Raw genomic sequence first — 19,450 nt, 5'->3', positions numbered from 1 at the left:
TTTCAATCTTCTTTAAAATCATACCATAGCATACCTGGAACTTTTCACCTTTGTGCATCTGAGTTGATCTAAATTCAGGGGAATCTATAAAGGCACAGGGGTAAATATTATGCAGAAAATGTCCTCGATAGGAGACCTTCATTCTGATAACAGAAAACAATGTTAATAAACATGTATTTCACAAATAACATGACGATCTTTAAAATCACCATAATCTTATGGGATTGTACTTTATACTTAAGTTTTAAAGATTCCACAGATGACAGATAGTTAAAAACACTTCCTGAAAAAGAGTAATTTCAAAAAAAAATAATACAAGGGAAACAAAACCAGAACCCGCTATTAAACCAGACAATGTGCCTTCTGATGGTTATCATTGCTATAACACCTGGAGTGACTACATAATTTGTTACTTAAACTGGGAAACTTTTGAGAGGGAAAGGGATGTTATTAATAATTATGACCACACAATAGTACCCACTGGCTCTTTCCCAGAAGACTGATATTCCTAGAAGTTATATTTTTATGATATTCAAAAAATAGGAAAATCACCTCTAAAGTACACATAAGCTTCTGGAATTTTAATGCCAGTCAATTTTGACTTAACTTTGAAAAGCTGAAAATGGTTAAAAGTAGTCACATTTGAAAACTTTGACATCAACAAAATTCAAAGCAGTGAAGTCTTCCTAGCTTTAACATGCTGCTACACAGGATTACACAGTTTAATTATAAAATGAAATTTCTTCAACACCATACTCTGACTGCTTTACCCATTATTTGGCAACATCTTTTTTTACTTATTTCCTTCCCAGAGGTCATGAAAATATTCAAGGCAAAGTAGGAATTCCTATTTCCATACCTTCCCTTCAGGAGAATACTGAGACGGTCATCAACTGAGGTTTTATCCTCTGCAGCATAAGTTTGGCCCTTTTTCAAGGTTTGAATCATGCAAAACTGTCCAGTTAATCTTCTGAACAAATCTGGAGGCACATGGAGTGGTTCAAATAATCGCCGGTAGATGCCACTGAGTTCCCTTTCAATCTTTACCTGAAATGTAGCAAAGGCAAGAAACTGCACTAAAGCAGCAACCCCAAAACACTGATTTCTATGGTATAAATATGATTTCAAGAATAAATAAACAATTCTGTTGAATATACCATCACCCTTCTGTTTTTAGGTCAATGGAGTCTTAAACAGGGTAAGCAGTGATGTAAGTTTCTACTTTATTTGCTAAAAGGGCACTTTTACAGTTAAAATCAACTCTAACAGTTTAAGAGAAGATTGGCACTATTGATCACATCTTGTTCTGCTGACCATAAAGCAGCTATTGAGATTTTGGATGTTGTTACAACATTCACCTTCCCAACCACAGCAACTTCTACAAATAACACAAAATTTCACCTGAAAAACTTGTTTCACGGAGGGAAATTACATAAACTCTTATATGTTATAGTAAGAAAACAAAGACACAAAATAGGAATCAATGAAAAAACAAATTTATGAAACAAATATTGTATTTACATTAAATGTTTTATCACTGTGTAATTATTTACTGCATCTATAGAGGAAAACAAACTCCACGGCTGGGATCATTGCTTCACATTTCTGTACTTTTAAGCCACATGAAGGAAAAGATGAGGGTATAAAGGAGCTCCAGAGTAGCAGTTTCATCCTAAGCTAAAATAAATGCCGTAGCATGGAGAATTCCCCTAATGAATAAGGCTGGCTACTGGAGGAAGAGAAAGCAAAATGGCTTTATCACGTCTGTTGTTAGATTTTCTCAGGCCAAGGTCATGCCCCAGCTCTGGGCCAGGTGCTGTCTCTGAAAGTCACACTAATTGGGTGAATGGAAAACTGTACTGCACTGGGAGTGAACTCTGCCCCAGTCCAGTGAAAGCTCCGGCAGATGCACTACAAAGCCTGCAGATCCAGATCACGAGAGCTGCTCTAACATGATGTCACTCTAGCACCTCCAGTGACACTACTTGTCCTGCTGTTTCATTTTGATGAAGAACCAGCATTTATATTTTTCAAAAAATAGTTTGATAGACAAAAGTACAGCTACTAAATCCTATTTGGTGCTTCATCCACATCAGTAATTTATGAACCTTGTTTTGAGGGGTTCCAGAAAGTTCTGATATTTAGGAACTGTCATCGTCATTATTACATTTATTTATCTTTCCCACTCCAGGCCACTAGTAATGAGCATATAAAACAATTTTCTCACAAATATGTCACACTTCCAGCATGCACATTATCCAAGGTGGTGCAGTAATGAAGAAGGCACCTAAAAATCTTGTGATACATGTTCATATTCTACTCCTCCTGCAAGTCTCAGCTCGAGACCTAATTTCTTTTTTTTTTTTGTATTAAATTCTTTTATTGGTACATTGTAGGTATACAACACAATTACATTTCTCATTGGGAACTGTACCTTTATATAATGCATCTTGGTTCTTATTTTTTCCCCATTCCTAGCCCTCCCTTCATGCCCTCCACCCTTCCCTATTTACAAAGACTTTATTTCCATTTTTTCCATTTCTCATCATGTTTTTCTTTCCCTTCTTTCCTTTCCCCTGTGCCTCCCACTACCCCTACCCCTTTGGACCTTTTCTTCCTATTTTACATCATCGACTATTCATTCTAATAATTGGTACATTTTAGGTATACAATATAATGACATTCATCATTGGAAATTTGCACCTTTACATAGTCTCTTTTGGTTCTTGTTTTTCACCTTTGCCCAGCCCTCCCTTCAACCCCTCCAGCCCTCCCTATTTACAAAGATTTTGTTCCTATTTTTCCATTTTCTCATATTAATCCCATTCCCTTCTATCCTTTCCCTTAGCCCTCCCACTTCCTTCCCCTTTGCCCCTTTTCTTCCTATTTCACATTACCTATTATACATTTAGTCCTTATTTACACTTTCAGTTTCTTACACCAGAGAAACTATTCGGTATTTACACATCTGTGTCCTATTTATTTCACTTAAGAGTATTGCCTCAATGTGCATCCACTTAGCTATAAATGTCTCTAATTTCTCATTTTTTATGGCTGAGTAGTACTCCATTTTATAAAAAAAACAATTTTCTTGATCCAGTCTCCAGTTGATGGGCATTTGGGCTGTTTCCAAGTTTTAGCTATTACAAACTGCGCTGCTATGAACATGGGTGCACATATATCACTGTGGTATGATTCTTTTAATTCTTTGGGGAAGATCCCCAGCAGTGGAATAGCGGAGTCAAATGGGATTTCCAGTCCTAGTTCTTTGAGGTATCTCCATACTGATTTCCACAGTGCTTGCACCAGTCTACACTCCCACCAGCAGTGGAGCAGGGTTCTTCTTTCCCCACAGCCCCACCAGCATTTGTTATTGGTTGATTTCATGATAGCAGCCATTCTTTCTGGAGTGAAGTGGAATCTCAGCATTGTTTTCATTTGCATCTCTCGAATGACCAGTGATGTTGAACATTTTTTCATGTATTTATTTGTTATTTCTACTTCTTTGTCTGAGAAATGTCTGTCCATTTCAGATGCCCATTTTTGGATTGGGTCTTTAAATTTGAGAGATCTGATCTTTTTAAGTTCTTTATAGATTCGAGATAGTGTACCTTTGTCTGAGGAAGAGCAGGTGAAGATTTTTTCCCACATTGTGGGTTGTCTCTTCACACTGCTGGTGGTTTCTCTTGCTGTGCAGAAGCTTTTTAATAAGAAGAGATCCCATTTGTTGATTGTTTGTGCTAGTTCACGGGCAACTGAGGTTTTGTTCATAAAATCTTTTCCTACACCAATGTCTTCAAGAGTTCTACCTAACCTCTGTTCCAACTGGTTCAGAGTTTCTATTTTAATATTTAGATCTTTAATCCATTTTGATTTTAGTTTAGTGCATGGTGAGAGATACAGGTCTAGTTTTAATCTTTGGAAAGTTGAAGCCCAATTTTTCCATCACCATTTATTAAAGAGGCTATCTTTCCTCCAGTGAGGGTGTTTGGCTCCTTTGTCAAAGACGAGATGGCTGAGTGTGTCTGGCATTGTTTCTGCATCTTCTAATCTGTTCCACTGGTCCTCAGGCCTCTTTCTTTGCCAGTACCATGCTGTTTTTATCACAGTAGCTTTGCAGTAGAGTTGCAGGTTGGGGATTGTGATACCCCCTGCCATGTCTCTGTTACCTAGAATTGCTTTTGCTATTCTGGGTCTCTTCTTATTCCAAATGAATTTTTGGATTGTTTTCTCGAGGTCTATGAAGTATGCTGCTGGGATCGCAATTGGAATTGCATTAAATCTATATAGCAGTTTTGGAAGTATGGCCATTTTCACTATATTAATCCTTTCTACCCAGGAGCAGGGGATGTCTGTCCATTTTCTGATATCATCTTCAATCTCTCTTTTCAGAGTGCCATAGTTTTCAGAGAAGAGGTCTTTGATTTCTTTTGTTAGAATGATTCCTAGGTATTTCAGTTCTTTGGATGCTATTGTGAAAGGAATTATTTGCACTATTTCTCTCTCAGTGAGTCTGTCATTGGTGTAGAGGAAAGCTATTGATTTTTGTGTGTTGACCTTGTAACCAGCTACTTGACTGAATTTGGTTATTAAGTCTAGAAGACTTTTGGTGGAGTTCTTGAGGTCGAGACCTAATTTCTTTCTGAAGTCCTCTTAATCCTTCTCTCTGAAAGTACCTACTCATCAGAAGTTTCTCTGACCATCTACTGTGCCAATCATGGTTGACAGGAACAGGGACTATAACAAAAAATGTGCAAATTACATTACTGTTCCTATTTGCTGTTCTCAGACCCTATTAGAGGATTATATATTCCCTTTAACTACTTTACTCTCCACAGTAACAGGCTTGGCCAAGTCACTTGCTTTGGCCAATGAAATATGAGCAAAAGTGACATATGTGTCTTCTGAGCAGACACTGTATGGTACACTGGGTGCTTCTCTTTTGTTCTCTTGTACTCTTCCCTCTCCTATGAGATCGCACGGTCCAAACAGAACTCGCTACTTCAGCAGAGACCCTAAAAGGAACTGGATAACGGGGTATAATGATAGCTGATAGAGTTACCAGAGTCAAAATATAAGATGGATGAGAAAAGTCCATTGCTGTTATGTGTTACTGAGATTTTTAGGTTATTATCCAGTATAACTTAGAGAAAACTGACTAATACAATAAAGCAAAAAAGACTGAATTACTATGTTTGAGGAGATTACAATCTAGTGGAATGCTTTTTACATATATCATCTATATTATTCAAACTGTAATCTCCTGTTAATAATCTGTTTTCTAGTAGTTTTCTAGATGGAGGTATGGCCATGAACATAAGATCAGGGCAAGCATTACATCTTTTACTTTGGTGAATGTTTGTGCATGCATAGGGCACTCAGTAAATATGTAGGGTGTGATTTCTAGAAGCCATGCTATTTTCCCTACTCTACTTTTATTCTTGGTATGATCAAGAAAACCCAACAAGATAAATCAAGAGTTGAAAATAAAAAGTTAAACACTGGTGTTTGGTAAGTACCCATCAAAAATGGTGATTTTCTTAAGTGAATATTTTGGGCATAAGAAAAATATGTAGTTATTACATTAAAAAAAGCATGAACTATTTGAAAATCATTAGGAAGTTTATGGAAGTTGCCTGTTAGTAATTTTATAATGGAATATCAGTACACAAAGGAAATAAGCAATATGACTTTTAAAAGAGCATTATCTAGGGGCCGGGGATTTAGCTCAGTGGTTTCACTGCCTGCTGCGCAAGTGCAAGGACCCGAGTTCAATCCCCGGTACCAAAAAAAAAAAAAAAAAAAGAGCATTATCCATGTTCTTTCATGCCTAATGATTTAACAAGGTCTAAAAACTCATTTGTAGACTAAATCTCACAGTTCTCAAATATTATACTTTCAGGCATTTACAAATGGAAACTCCAATATTCAGAGAAATGATATTGAAGGGACTAAAGATGTTAGTTTGAACAAAATGCTTTTAAAGCTTTTATATTTAAAATCACTTCCTTATTAAATGATTTTAGTAATTACCGGTCTCTTCTTGTACAAAAGATATGAAAGATGCAAAATGTTGACACCCAAGAACACAGAGTTCCAGATCATTACATCCAAGGCACATCGGTAGAGAGTGGCCCACACAATATAGAGGGTACATCCTGTTGGATAACAAAGTTAACAGTCAGATATGTAAAACAACTTTAGCAGGTAGCTTAATAAATTTCTCATCCTCTGTATACAAGTCAAATGTATTTTACAAATACCTAAGTCGAATATCACAGTTTCATTTTGTTTTTTTGAGTTAAAAAAACCACATTCTTTGATGCAAAACATTTGTATAATATAGAATTTTTTTTAAAGCAGAGCTGGAGATTGAACCCAGGCCCCACATGTGTTAGGGAAGCAGTCTACCACTGAGCTGTACCCCCAGCACAAAGAAAATCTTTTTTAAAGAAAAGGAATAATCTATACTTCTATAACTTAAAGAAAACCCCAGTTGATATTTAATGCTATGTTACAGTTATGTAGTTTTACCAAATGGAAACCCTACTGTATACATAATTTTTAAACATTTTAAATTACAATTTTCCCATTTCATTAAAACTCTTTGTAAGCATAGTTTTTCATGACTATAACTCATTAAATCATAATCTTTAACTCTCTCCCTATTGGATACAGATGATATTTTGAGGGTATACTTTTTGGTAAGAAAAAGCAACTTTATACATAAAAACATCTGTATTTCTTTGCTTAGGCTGGATTACCTGAAGGTGAACTTCATAACTTTGGATGATATGAAGAATTGTTTTCCAAAAGGTCTGTACAAATTTATAAACCTACTATTTCAGAATGCCAGTAGCAGGGTGTTGAAATAAAATTTAAAAATTCATTTGATAATAAAGACTTATATTTTGTATTTTCATTAATACTAGTGAGTCCAAATGTTATGCCAAAACTTTATTTTTTATTTTTTTGGTACCGGGGATCAAACTCGGGACCTTGTGCTTGCGAGGCAGGTGGCGGAACCACTGAGCTAAATCCCTGGCCTTTGACAAAACTTTTTAACCACCTGAATTTTCACTTAGATCCATTACGGGAATCTTCCTGTTTCTTCTCTCATTTTATATACAATATCCCCAGTTTCTTTTGATCAATTTTAGGGTAGGAGAGTTAATATATTTTTAAGATGAAATTATCAACTAAGATACAAATATATCAACACACATGGACACAAAAGCTAACCACTGACCATTAAAGTTATTCATCTGCCATTTTTTACCTCATCAGAATTATTTGGGAGCATCTAAATAAAGCTTATCCCTTTACTTGACCTCACTTTCCTCACTTATAGTCTAAAACACTAGACTAGATTATCTCTTTGGTCGGTTTTATCTCCAAAACTGTTTTAAAATTCAAATTTGGACTTTTTTTAAAGGTTTCAATTATACTTTTCTTCAACACACTATATTTTAATGTATACAGTGCTTTTACTTGGCATGAATTATGATTTGATTTTGAAACAATTTAGTAGTATTATATCAGCTGCCATGATTACTGATCTCTCCATTCCTTTGGGGTGACTCTGCCAACAGGGGAAAGGTTCCATTCTGTTCCAATTTTTGTTGCTGTATACAGTATGTCCATACAGCAATATAGAATGTGGCTCTACCAACTAATACAGTATTACCATATTGGTCATGGAAATCAGGTGTACATTTCTGGTGACTCTGCCTTACCACCATTTGCTGAATGCTTCAAACTGGAAGATTACCTAATGTGTTTTTGGCCAAGGCAAACATCATGGATCTGAAGATGGAATTGCGGTTATTGCTGCTGGTTTGATTCAAATTACCTCCAGATACCCCTGCTTGGATATATATATATATTGGCCTTATTCTTTTTTAGTGTAATACCCTACTCTCCTCCTGCTGCAATTCCCACCTAACTCACACAGCCATAAAACTCTCACAAACTGCCTGCTAGCTAGCCTTCCAGCCTCTTCTTGTATTTTTCATATATCTGAGTTTCAAAGAGCTACTCTTCATTCCCCCCAATATACTGGTAAGTTTCCCTTTCTTCTGTGCCTTTTGCCAGAGTAATGCTCATATTCAGAAAAATCCTGCTCATCTTCCAAAAGTTGGCTGCATTGGTTTGTCCTCAGAGGGCCTGGGTCACTTTCTTGCTGAGACAGTCACCTTCTCCTTTCCCCTGGGCACGGATGCACACCTGTGTCATAGCATCCAATTCCTCACACTGTAACTGCCCATCTGTCTCTCTGGGGATAGAGACTTGTCTTCTTTAATCTTTGTCTGATACATTACAGGTGCTCAAAAACACACCTGAATAAATGGATTATCAGGAAAATTAACAGAAAGAGTAATCTGTCAAGAATCACTGGCTAAAGTAATCAATTAAATCGTTGGGGTTTTTTTGGTACTGGGGACCAAACTTGAGTCCTTGAGCTTACGCAGCAGGTGGCGAAACCACTGAGCTAAATCCCCGGCCCTATTAAATTATTTTAATATTTTGACATGAATCAATTTAACTTATGTCATCAAGGTTAAAGAACCAAAAATATTTTTTCTTTAACTACTGTGTACGGGTAATTACTTCTGTTCAATGTTGCTTTACTAGCCACAGCAATTGTGTGTCTTCAATAATAACAGTTTGAGACTGTATAGTACTTACTATGTGACAGAAGATACTTATTTAATTCTCACAACCCTATGAGGTGGTTTTATTATGATTCCATTTGATACATCAGGAAATTGAGGTGCTAAAAAGATTAAATCACTTGTCCAAGTTATACAGTTTGCAAGTGGTAAAACCAGGATGCAAATCATACAATCTGGTTCCAAAGTACATGAATGGATTTTCTGCTATCTGGAAAATCTAAAAATATATAAAAGCATGCATAGTTTTTCTCAAAAGTAAGGGATAGATATGTTATGCAAAGGCCTTGTTTCAAAATACTTGATATGCTGCTAATTCAATAACAAAGACTGAAACTCTTTGGTATGCTATAGACCTCACAAGGATTACTATGAAGTCCTCAACACAAAGCCCATCTGACGCTGTTTATGATGAAGTTATACCCAATCTTAGTTAGGTATCTTACCTATAGTAAACATCCCTCTAAGAAATATCATATGAAGGTGAAGAGTAGTTGGAATAACCAAACCAACTGCAAAACAAATATTTGCTACATGAAAAACTAGATGATGTATCTCTCGCCAGTTTTCACAAGTGGTCTCATTGGAAGGCACAGGTATGGTACTTCCTAACTCAGGTGTAAAATCTACTGTAGTTGATTCTGGCAATGAGCTGGTCTCCGTATAATTCATGTTGAAAATGCCTGTAAAGCAAATAAAATCATAAAAATATATTTTATTATCCCTATTACAAGTGTTATAAGAAAATGATTTCTGGGGCCAGGGGTTTAGCTCAGTGGCGCTGCACCTGCCTCACAAGCACAAGGTCCTGAGTTCGATCCCCAGCACCAGAAAAAAAAAGAAAATGATTTCTGTGAATTGAATGTTGGTAAACAGACTTCTCTAGTGCTTATGAATTAGGACATATATGTGACATTTTCTTATCTATTAAATCATAATGTCTTATGTGCCTTATGATGAAATGAAATATATAAAATATTTTACAGAGTGCACAACTATTCCCTGGCATACAAATATACATACATATATGCATATAGATACATATACATGTATACATGTGTTTATGTATATGTATATAGTATATAATATACCTATTCATATTTCATGGGGAAGAAAGGAATTAACTAACCTAAAAGACAATCACCAATGTTCATAAACAACAGCAATTACAAAGTTTTTTAGTATAACCTCCATTATATTCTCATTGGTGACCCTAAATCCAAGCACAGGACAAATAAACTGATTTTTTAATACTTTCAAAAAATTAACAGCCTTATATGTGAAGGCTTAAGATATTTAGATGGCTTTATTTTATACCATCATTTAAATCACTGTATCATGCATATATCATAAATTATCATATATGTACATAATATACAACCATAAAAATTACCATAAACACATATACATAAAACAACATTTAACATTTTTGTCCAGCTGGACTCTACTTTTTTCCCCATAATAATTCTAGTTGGTAGCATTTCACAAATTAAAAAGTAGGGCCGGGGATCCCAGGCTCCTAGGGCCAAGAAGGTGAGCTGGTCCCAGCACCCAGAAGGAAGCTCCCCCACCACCATCCCAAGCTTCTAGGGCAGAGAAGCTGACCCGGTCCCAGCACCCAGAAGGAAGCTCCGCCGCTGCCATCCCAAGCTCCTAGGGCACAGAAGGTGAGCCACGTGGGCGCCAGAAGCACACCCCCCCCCATGGAAATGAGAAGACAAATAAACAAGCCTCAAAAACAGACTTCCAGATCACCTCCAGCAACACCAAAGGGAAACCAGATGGAACACTCTGATACTCAACCACCTGGACTCTCTGAACTGGCAACAAAAGAGGATCTGGAAAAATGAAATCAGAAATAATTACTCAGATAACAGCAAAGATTTTGCTCATGGTGCAAGACATGACTAATAAATCTAGAGAGGACACAGATTAAAAAAAATAGAGGATCTGAGGAACATGATGGAATCCCAACATAGGAAACAAATGGAATCCATAAAACAGATACAAACAGATTTCCAAGACATTAAAAACTCCATCGAAAGTCTGCACAGCAGAATGAACCAATGTGAGGATAGAATTTCACATATAGAAGATAAGACTGCAGTTAGTGAGGAGGAAAAGAAAAATTGCTTTAAAATTGTAAGGGAACACAAGAAATCAATCCAGCGGCTGCTACACAATGCAAAGAAGAATAACATAAGACTGATTGGAGTCAGTGAGGAAAGAGGAGAGAGTGCAGATGACATAAAAAAACTCTTCACAGAAGTGATGGCAGAAAACTTGCCAAGGAGGGGAAAAGAACTTGACATACAGATAAGTGAGGCAAATAGAACTCCACCTAGCCTTAATCAAAAAAATCTACACATAGGCATATAATAGTTAGGATTCCAGAAATCCAACAGAAGCACAAAATTCTACAAGCAGTGAGAGAAAAGAAACAAATCACATACAAAGGAAAGCCCATCAGAATCATAGCAGACTTCTCAATGCAAACCCTCAAGGCAAGAAGAGCTTGGAGTGATGTATTTCAAGCAACAAAGGAAAACAGCCTCCAACCCAGACTGATGTACCCTGCAAAACTATCTTTCAAAATTGATAGAGACATAAGATACTTTGATGAAAAAGAGCACCTCAGGAACTTCATGAATACCAAACCGGCACTCCAAAAAATTTTAGACAATACCCTAGGAAAAGACAATGAGGATCACAACCCCAGGAAACCCAGCAGAATGAATCCATTGGATGTGACAAATTAAACACAAAGGGGGAGAATCGAACAAAAAGAAAAAGTCATGACAAGGCTTTTAAAACTTTTGACTTCATCTCCCTAATGAGTGTATAATTCAATCTTATTATTGTACTGATTAGTATTTTTCTGATTCTAGAGTTGCACACTATTCCTTGTGCTATACTGGCTATTTATCATCTTCTTATGTCTACATTTTAATTGGGTTGTCTATTAATGAGCTCTAAGAATTCTTTATATATTCTGGTCATAGATTATATGTATTGTAAATATGGTCTGTTTAAGGGCTACTTTTCATTTTAATGATGTCATTTAAAGTTCTAAATTTTGATGGAATCTCATTTATCAATTTTTTTTCTTTTATACATCATGTTTTTTGTATCCTAAGTAGTTCTTGCCTAGCCTGAATTCATAAATATTTTCCCTTATAATTTCTTCTTAAAGTTTTATACTTTTAGGCTTTCTTATTTAGGTTCATAGATCCCTTCAAGTTATTTTCATGTATGGAAAAAAAGGGTTGAGGTTAATTTTTTATATATGGATACCAGGTGTTCTAGTGCCATTTGCTGAAGACACTATCTCTTCCTCGGCTCTTGAATCGAGTTTATATTCTATAAAATGCTAATGTTAAATAATCTTTCAAAACTCAGTGGACCATATATGTGTGGTTCTATTTCTAGATTCTCTGTTTTATTTAAATGATCTATATGTCTTTCCTTACACCAACACTGCCTTGATTACTGTAGCTTTAGAAGAAGTCTGAAAATTGGGTGCTAAATGTCTTCCAACACTGTTTTTGTTTTTGTTTTTGGCTTTTCTGGGTCCTGTGTACTCCTACATAACTTTTAAATTTCAATATCCAGTTCTTCATTTATAGCAAGTATACACAGACCTGAAGTTTTATATATACCTTGTGTTTTCTAATCCTGCTAAATTCAAATACAAGTTCTAGGGGCTCCTAGAGATTTCTTAGTATGTTCTCTGTAGATGATCATTTCATCTACATATAAAGATTTTGCTTCTCCTGTGCCAATCCTATCCTAGTTGTGTCATTTTATTGCCAGACTATTTTGATTTAGACCTATGTTTCAAAGTCTAATGGACAGATGAAGAGTAGGCATATATGCCCTTGTTCCCCACTTTAGGGAGAAAGCATTGTATTGTCTCCATTCATAGAAGGAGGTTTTTTTGGAAGTATGGAGTACATGTCTTTGATCTGTTGAGAAGGTTCTGTTCTACTTCTAGTCTCCTGATAGCTTTTACCATGAACAGCTGTAGAATTTAGTCCAATACTTTTTCTCCAACTAGTGACAGGATCATATGGCTTTTTCCTTTCCTCTGTTAAAATGATTACTTTTGGGGGTGGATCTTCCAATGCTGAACCAACACTGCCATCCCTATAATAAAACCACTTTCTACATACTGCCAGATCTGACTTCTAAGAGTTTGTTTTGTTAAACAAATTTCTATCTATGTTCATACTTTTTTCTTCTATTATCTTTATCTAGTTTTAGGATTAGCACAATGTTGATTTCCTAAAATGAGGGGAGAAGTGTTCCTTCTTTTTTCTGCTTTAAATGTTTGATATAATTTATCAGTTAAAATGTTTATGAGCCTGCTGTTGTCATATAGGTAGGTTTTCAAGCTAGGAATATACTTTCTTTAATAGGTGCTATTCAAATTTTATATTTCCTCCAGAGTTAGTTTCATTAATTTGTCTTCTAAGGTATTTCTTAGAAGTTGTCAAATTTATTTCAAAAAAGATTTTTGTAATATGCTTTCTATATCCTTTTAAATTCTGTAAAATCTGTGGTAATGTCTCCTAGATCTTAATATTGTAATTTAAAAAATGTATAACTGATATTGTGAAACAGGAAGAAAAGGTCTAAAAGAGCAGGGGAATTGGGAAGGGTAGGGGAAGGGAAAAAAGGGAAAGGAAAAGATATGAGAAGAGAAAAAAATGGAAACAAGGTCATTGCAAATAGGGAAGGGTGGAGGGGGTGAAGGGAGGGCAAGGGAAGGGGAAAAAAAATAAAAACCAAGATACTCATGTAATGGCACAAGATCTCAATAATGAATGTAACTGTATTTTATACCTAAAATGTACCAATAAAGTTAATGGGGGAAAAAAAAAAAGTAGGGCCCAGGATTTAGCTTAGTGGTTCAGCTGTCTGCCTCAAAAGTGCAAGGTCCCAAGTTTGATCCCCGGTACCAAAAAAAAAAACAAAAAACAAATTAAAAAGTAGTAAACTTCCAGTTTACTTATATGTAGGAGAGGTTGTAAATATACATTTATTTAATATTAAGACACATAGAAAATACATTTCAACTAATGTACATTTTATATATCATTAGATAAAACTTAAAGTGGCACTTTTCCCTGACTACACTAACTGTTCTTGGTGTTGGTCCTTAAAAAAAAAATCTTTTTTTTTTTTTGGTAGTGGGCATCAAACTCAGGACCTTGCACTTGCCAGGCAGGCTGTCTGCCACTGAACTACATCCCCAGGCCCAAAAATCTATTTTTAATTACATAAATTTGGTCCTTGATGAAAACTATGTGGGTTTACAAAATATGCGAATTTTTCTGTTTTAGTAAAAAAGTTTCAAATACAGATCCAAAATTTAATTGAGAAATATATACTCCTTTCACAGTAAAGTCATAATTAACCTTACTTCTCTATTTGTGTTTTCAGTATATAAAAGACTATAAGTGGTAGGATAATTGGCTAGGGTGTACATTTTGAAAGGATGTTAACAGACAAATGTGAAAGAATTCCACATCTCCTAAAACGACAAAAAAAATTCAGTTAATAAAGTGTGGAGGAAATGATCAAGTCAATTAAAGATCTCTTTATATAACTGAAATAGCTCACAGTCAGTTGACTTAAATATTGACTTGCCGTAAAAAGAAATAAAAAGAATTCAACTACTTTCCAAATGTTTGAATCAATAAAAATATAAGCCTATTTAGATAAGGGAATCATTGTTTTAATAACTCGGTACAATAATTATCAAGTTTGCTTTGGAGAAATCAAATATCATAATTATAAATTATAATTTCAGCAGGAGAGAGAGTGGTATTAAGTGTCCCCAATCCCTATATTAACATCAACTCCTCCTGCATTACATAAGTTAATAACTACAATTTCTACAGCACTTTAGAATGCACTGCATTCCTGTCCTCCTTTTTGTTGTAACTATACTATGTTCTCTACAAGGCAAGGATAATGTTTATGTATACACTGTATGTACTTCTAAGGCCTCTACAGGGAAGGCCACTGAGGCAGGGAGGAAGCCACAGGGAAGGGACATAACACAAACACTTTTGGAAATCACTATTCAGTGGTAAAGACTCCTTAGGAGAGTGAGTGCCTAGCCTTTCTGAGGTTGAGAGTCAGCTTCTACCTTTCAAGCCACCAGGGAGCCACATAAGCCAGGGAAAGTCACTGCTGTTCCTCACTCTATTTCTTCCTTGGAATACAGGCAGCTGGACTACATGGTCTTTAAAACTCCAAGTTTTAATGGTCTGTGATTCTAATACAGATTTATATAACAAATGAATCACTTGAACAAACACTTGAATACTCCTGTATTGCCTACTGGTCTACTGTAGTTCAATTTCAGGCTTTTGGACATTCTTACAGTACCAATTTACCAACTTTAGTTCATTAAAAGTATCAATTTCTGGTCTAAGAAAATGGAGAGGAACATTACAATGCACTGATCCACGAACCAAAAAAAAAAAAAAAATAGTTAACAGCAATTTTTAAGAGGTAGGCTCATCCTAAAACATATTTTGATGCATTGTACCTTATTAAAGATACACAGATATACCTATAGATATATAGCTGCCACTTGCTTGTTGTCATGAAATATTGATCAGATCAATATTGATCAGATCTGGCTTCATCTTATGATTACTGCTTAATGGATTTAAATGGCTTACACCGAACTGCCTTTATACAGAGAATGAATAAGTTTAACAAGGTAGGCTTGACTGGTAAATTGGTTAACTTTCAGATGAATTTTGCCTAAGTCCAGAAAAGTTATTTTTCTCTCAGATCCTCCAAATCTAATTCCTTAAATGACTTGTTCTAGTAAAATCCAAAAATGCCCATTAGTTTTAAATAGGTGTTTGCAAGGCTATCTAAACGGGGAAGCTAATGTTAAACTTTCGCCAAACTACAAAGATGACGATAAACAGCAGAGTTAAAGCCTGGCTAGTAGACCTTATTCATTTAGTTATTCTAATCGAATCTTTGCACATCTTCAGAGTGGCAAATGACATTATGTTGTTAAGAGTCTTTTCGCACTTATTCACGCTTTAAAGCAGGCAGTTTTCTGGGACTGGTCTGACCAACAACCCGTTTCCCAAACGGTCTGGAACGAGGGCGCGCGGGGTGGCAAAGACTGCCGGTCCTCAGCCGCGTGCGCTCCCGTGGGGCCCGCTCACCTCGCACCTCACAGAAGGTCCAGTGTTCCCCGAGGCCGGCATTCGAGGAGAAGCGGGGGACACGGTCTGCCCGAGACACCGGCTGAGCTCGCGAAGGGCTCGCCCGCAGCAGAGCGCCCGCTTTCTGCCCGAGCTGCGGCAGCCGCCACCTGCGGGTCTGCGGCCGCGGCGCCGGGGAGGGCGAGGGCCGGCGGGCGGAGGGGCGCGGGGCACTGGCAGCCGCCGTCGGGCGCGCAAAGTTGCTCCCGGCAGGCAGAGCTGGGACACAACTTTCGCTTCCTGCTCGATGCTTGGGGGCGCAGGGACAGCCGGCGGCGCTGCGCCTACCGTTCCTTACCTGGCTCGACCCCCGCACCGAGCCCGGCCGGCGCAGGCTAAGTTCGGGGCGCCGGCGGCGGGCACGCGGGCGCAGCTGCTCGACGGGCGCCCGGCACTCAAGCCTCGGCGGGTCGGCGGGTGCTGGGGCTGTGCAGCCGGGGAGGTCCCAGCGCCCGCAGCGGCTTTGACTAAAATAGGCATCGCGGCGGCCGCCAGGCTGGGCCGCACCGCGCACGCGCCAAGGCCCCAGCGCCCCCAGCAGGCGGAGCCCCGAGTCCGGCCCGCACCCCGCGCCCCCTCCTGCAGCCCCGGGCGCCGCCGAACGCCGGTGCGGGCGGTTTGAAGCGCCCGCTGGTTCCCTCCTCACCTCCTTTCTTCTTCTGAATTCTGTCCTTGTTTGGGCCTTGAGTGGGGGCCGGGAGGCCTCGTGGGGCCAGCGGCGTTGGTCTCCCGTCGCCACGAGGGTAAGTGGAGAAGTAGGGAGAGAAACCCTCATAGGACATGAGAACTAGAATCTGCGTTTCCCCCCAAGAGTTGCACCCCTCGCTCCCGTCTGGGATGCGCGTCCGCTGCTCCGCACCAGCGGGGACCGGCCCTGAGCGCAGCTGCGCGCCCAGCCCAGGCGCCGGGACGGGGACGGGACGGGGACGGGACGGGGACGGGACGCGACCGCCAGCCCTGCTGCTGCGCGAGCCCCGCGAGGCGGACTTCGATACCCACCACTGGTTTGGTTTTCGAGGAAAGGTACTTAGCCAACATTTGTATTCACCTGGTGTAACAAGGCCTTTATTTACCTTAGGTTTGGGACCAGTGATTGTGAAGTAAGATGTGAAATATGTAGTACTTACTGTTTTCTGGACAGCAATTTGGGGTGAGAAATGGAGGGAAAAGTTGCAGTACTGAAAAGGTGGTGTTGGTTGTGAGAGTGTAGGACTTAAGAGGAGGGCTAAATGGAAATCCTGTTTCCACCAGAAGTATATTACATTGTGTAAAAGAATTTGCAGCTGTTAGGGGAGTATGAAGTCATTCGTGCTTCTCGAACGTGATCTAAGTCTTAAAACCGCCACTGTGTAAAGGTTCATTATAAAGTGAGTATCTGGAAGTGCTCATTGGCCAAGTCTCTAGTGACAAGGCACTGCAGCTGCAATCCAGTGTTCCAGAATTTGGGCTGGGGCTCCACACAAATCACTTTGAAATCCCGTCTCTGCTACCATCTTGCTGTGTGCCACAGTTCGGATCTGGAAAGTCCCACCAAGGCCCCAGTCGGTGGCGCTATTTGGAGGTAGTAAACCCTGTAAGCGGTGAGACTTCGTAGAAAGAACTTGGGTAACTGGAGGTGTGCCTTTGAAGGCGATATGCGCCCCCTTTCCTGACTTGTTTGGCTTCTGGGCTGTAGTGAGGTGAGCAGCTTCCTACTCAAGCTCCCCACCAGGAGGTACCGTGCTCCTGCATTGGGGGGCGGGGTGGGGGGACTGAAACTGTGAGCAAAATAAACCTTTTCTTCTTTTAAGTTGATTGTCTCGGGTATTTTATTACAGTGATGGAAAGCTGGCAACACTGTGGGACCTCAGAGAAGTTGTGTAGCCCTTCCTACCTCTCAGTTTCTTCTTTGGATAATGATGGATCTATCCTGGACCTCATAGGATTTTGGGGGGGAGTAAATGGTGTCATATTAAAGGGGGGGGTTAAACCGTTGTTTGGGAAGTAAGTTTTCTTCTTCCAAGTTTTCTACAATGTTCATATGTTACCTTTATAGCTTAAAAACATACCTATTAAAAGAGTGGAGCCCACATAACAGTTTTTGCAGGCCCAGTAGAGTCAGGCTCCCAAGTTCCAATTGTGGAGTCACCTGTACAGGCCACACTCACTCCCACCTGTCAGGATAGGATACCTGTAAGGCATTTAGATCATGTAGAGATCTCATACTTTTATGAAAAGAGCACTGGATTAGATATCCTAAGACTTGAGTTCTATACTTTCTCAGTCTTGTTTTTATGAGTCTGTGATTTATGCAAAGGGAAAGTTGAAAAACTTCATCCCCTTACTGTAACCTACATCTACTATAGTTTGGATCTGAGATGTTTCCCATAGGTCCGTGTGAAAGGCTTGATCCTCAGCTCCTGGTGCTACTGGGAGGTGGTGGAGCCTTCAAAAGGTGGAGCCCAGTTGGAGGAATTTAGATCACTGGGTGTGTACCTGTAAAAGGGACCCTGGGACCCTGGCTCTTTCCTCTCTCCTTTCCCAGCCACCTATATGGTGAGCAGGTTCTTTTTTTTAACCTCAAGTTCCTGCCATGATGTGCTGACTCACCGTAGACCCCAAACCTACTGGACCAACCAACTATGGACTGAAACTTCTAACCTATGAACCAAAACCAACCTTTTCTTTTATTGATTTATCTCCCACAGTTAAAGTAACAGAGCTAACTAGCACACCATTTTAGGATGAAAACCATAATTTACAAAGAACTTTTTACTGTATTTTAATTTCTTATCACAGGTGCATGAATGCCAGCCTTATAAAATTCAAAATAAAAATTATTGACATGATTTTTTATTCCTGGGTTTGGGAATGTCTTTGGCTCCTTGGGCTCTTCCAGCTGCTTATGCCCAGGTTAAGTTGAAAGATTCCAAGTACTATGTGAGAATTAACATGAAGCAAAGAGGTGTTTCACAGAGATGTGGAGAATGAAAAAGGTGAGAGACATATGTAACAAAAAATATAGTAGCCTGTCTCTTTGGTTAAAAACTCAGCTTGGTACAGCTTTGATTGGCATTAACAATTATTTCTACCTTTGTTTTCCTATGGCCATCCTACTCTGCCTTCATCACTCGAACAAAACCCTGATGAGACTTCAAATTCAAATCGAATAAATTTTGTGAAAATAAAATATGATCTGAGGGAATCACTGGTTTTAATGGTACATGTGTAATGTTAAATAGCATTATATTCTTTATCTATTAGATGTCCATAAATTACAACAGTCTAGGTCTTATTTCAACTGTCACTCCTAATTTTATGGAGAAGGTAGTAGAGGAAGTTCCCATACTCCCTCTATTCCTGATCACAATTATCCCTGTTATTGACATAGTCTCTGGCAACCACTGATTTTTACATCGTGTTTCAGTAGTTTTGCCTTTTCCAAAAGATCATATAGTTGGCATGATGTTTCCTTTTGGACCGGCTTCTTTCACTAAGCAGTATGTTTTAAAGCTTCCTCCGTGCCTTTTCTTTTCTATTTTTAATTCAATATAT

At 38.5% G+C, this 19,450-nt stretch overlaps 1 protein-coding gene, 1 long non-coding RNA gene and 1 pseudogene across 5 annotated transcripts in view; 1 reads left to right on the top strand and 2 right to left on the bottom strand.

Annotated features, from left to right (window-relative positions):
• Popdc1 (popeye domain cAMP effector 1) overlaps nucleotides 1-16,380 on the bottom strand; it is a 34,274-nt gene extending 17,894 nt beyond the window's left edge. The window contains exons 1-5 of one of the 4 annotated variants that reach the window (XM_013069397.3): nucleotides 16,215-16,380; nucleotides 9,119-9,355; nucleotides 6,034-6,158; nucleotides 860-1,047; nucleotides 35-143 (exon numbers count right to left, since the gene is read on the bottom strand). In XM_013069397.3, coding sequence (XP_012924851.1) covers nucleotides 35-143; nucleotides 860-1,047; nucleotides 6,034-6,158; nucleotides 9,119-9,344 — 648 coding nt within the window. In that variant the 5' untranslated portion in view covers nucleotides 9,345-9,355; nucleotides 16,215-16,380. Of the gene's footprint in view, nucleotides 1-34; nucleotides 144-859; nucleotides 1,048-6,033; nucleotides 6,159-9,118; nucleotides 9,356-15,877; nucleotides 16,031-16,214 lie in introns of those variants that run through there. The other 3 variants (XM_004875075.4, XM_087187923.1, XM_087187924.1) reach the window with 3 other exon arrangements.
• On the bottom strand, nucleotides 6,165-9,108 carry LOC147824939 (cytochrome c oxidase subunit 7B, mitochondrial pseudogene; annotated as a pseudogene).
• A 2-nt stretch (nucleotides 16,381-16,382) lies between the features above and the next one.
• LOC147824938 (uncharacterized) overlaps nucleotides 16,383-19,450 on the top strand; it is a 68,592-nt gene continuing 65,524 nt past the window's right edge. The window contains exon 1 of the long non-coding RNA XR_015441521.1: nucleotides 16,383-16,659. This is a non-coding gene — a long non-coding RNA (uncharacterized LOC147824938). The remainder of the gene's footprint in view (nucleotides 16,660-19,450) is intronic.

The sequence above is a fragment of the Heterocephalus glaber genome, unplaced genomic scaffold (assembly GCF_053883595.1).
Source record: "Heterocephalus glaber isolate CG9 unplaced genomic scaffold, H.glaber_assembly_v1.0 deba00001523, whole genome shotgun sequence".
Lineage (NCBI taxonomy): Eukaryota > Metazoa > Chordata > Mammalia > Rodentia > Bathyergidae > Heterocephalus > Heterocephalus glaber.
This window is presented reverse-complemented; position numbering and strand designations above follow the sequence as displayed.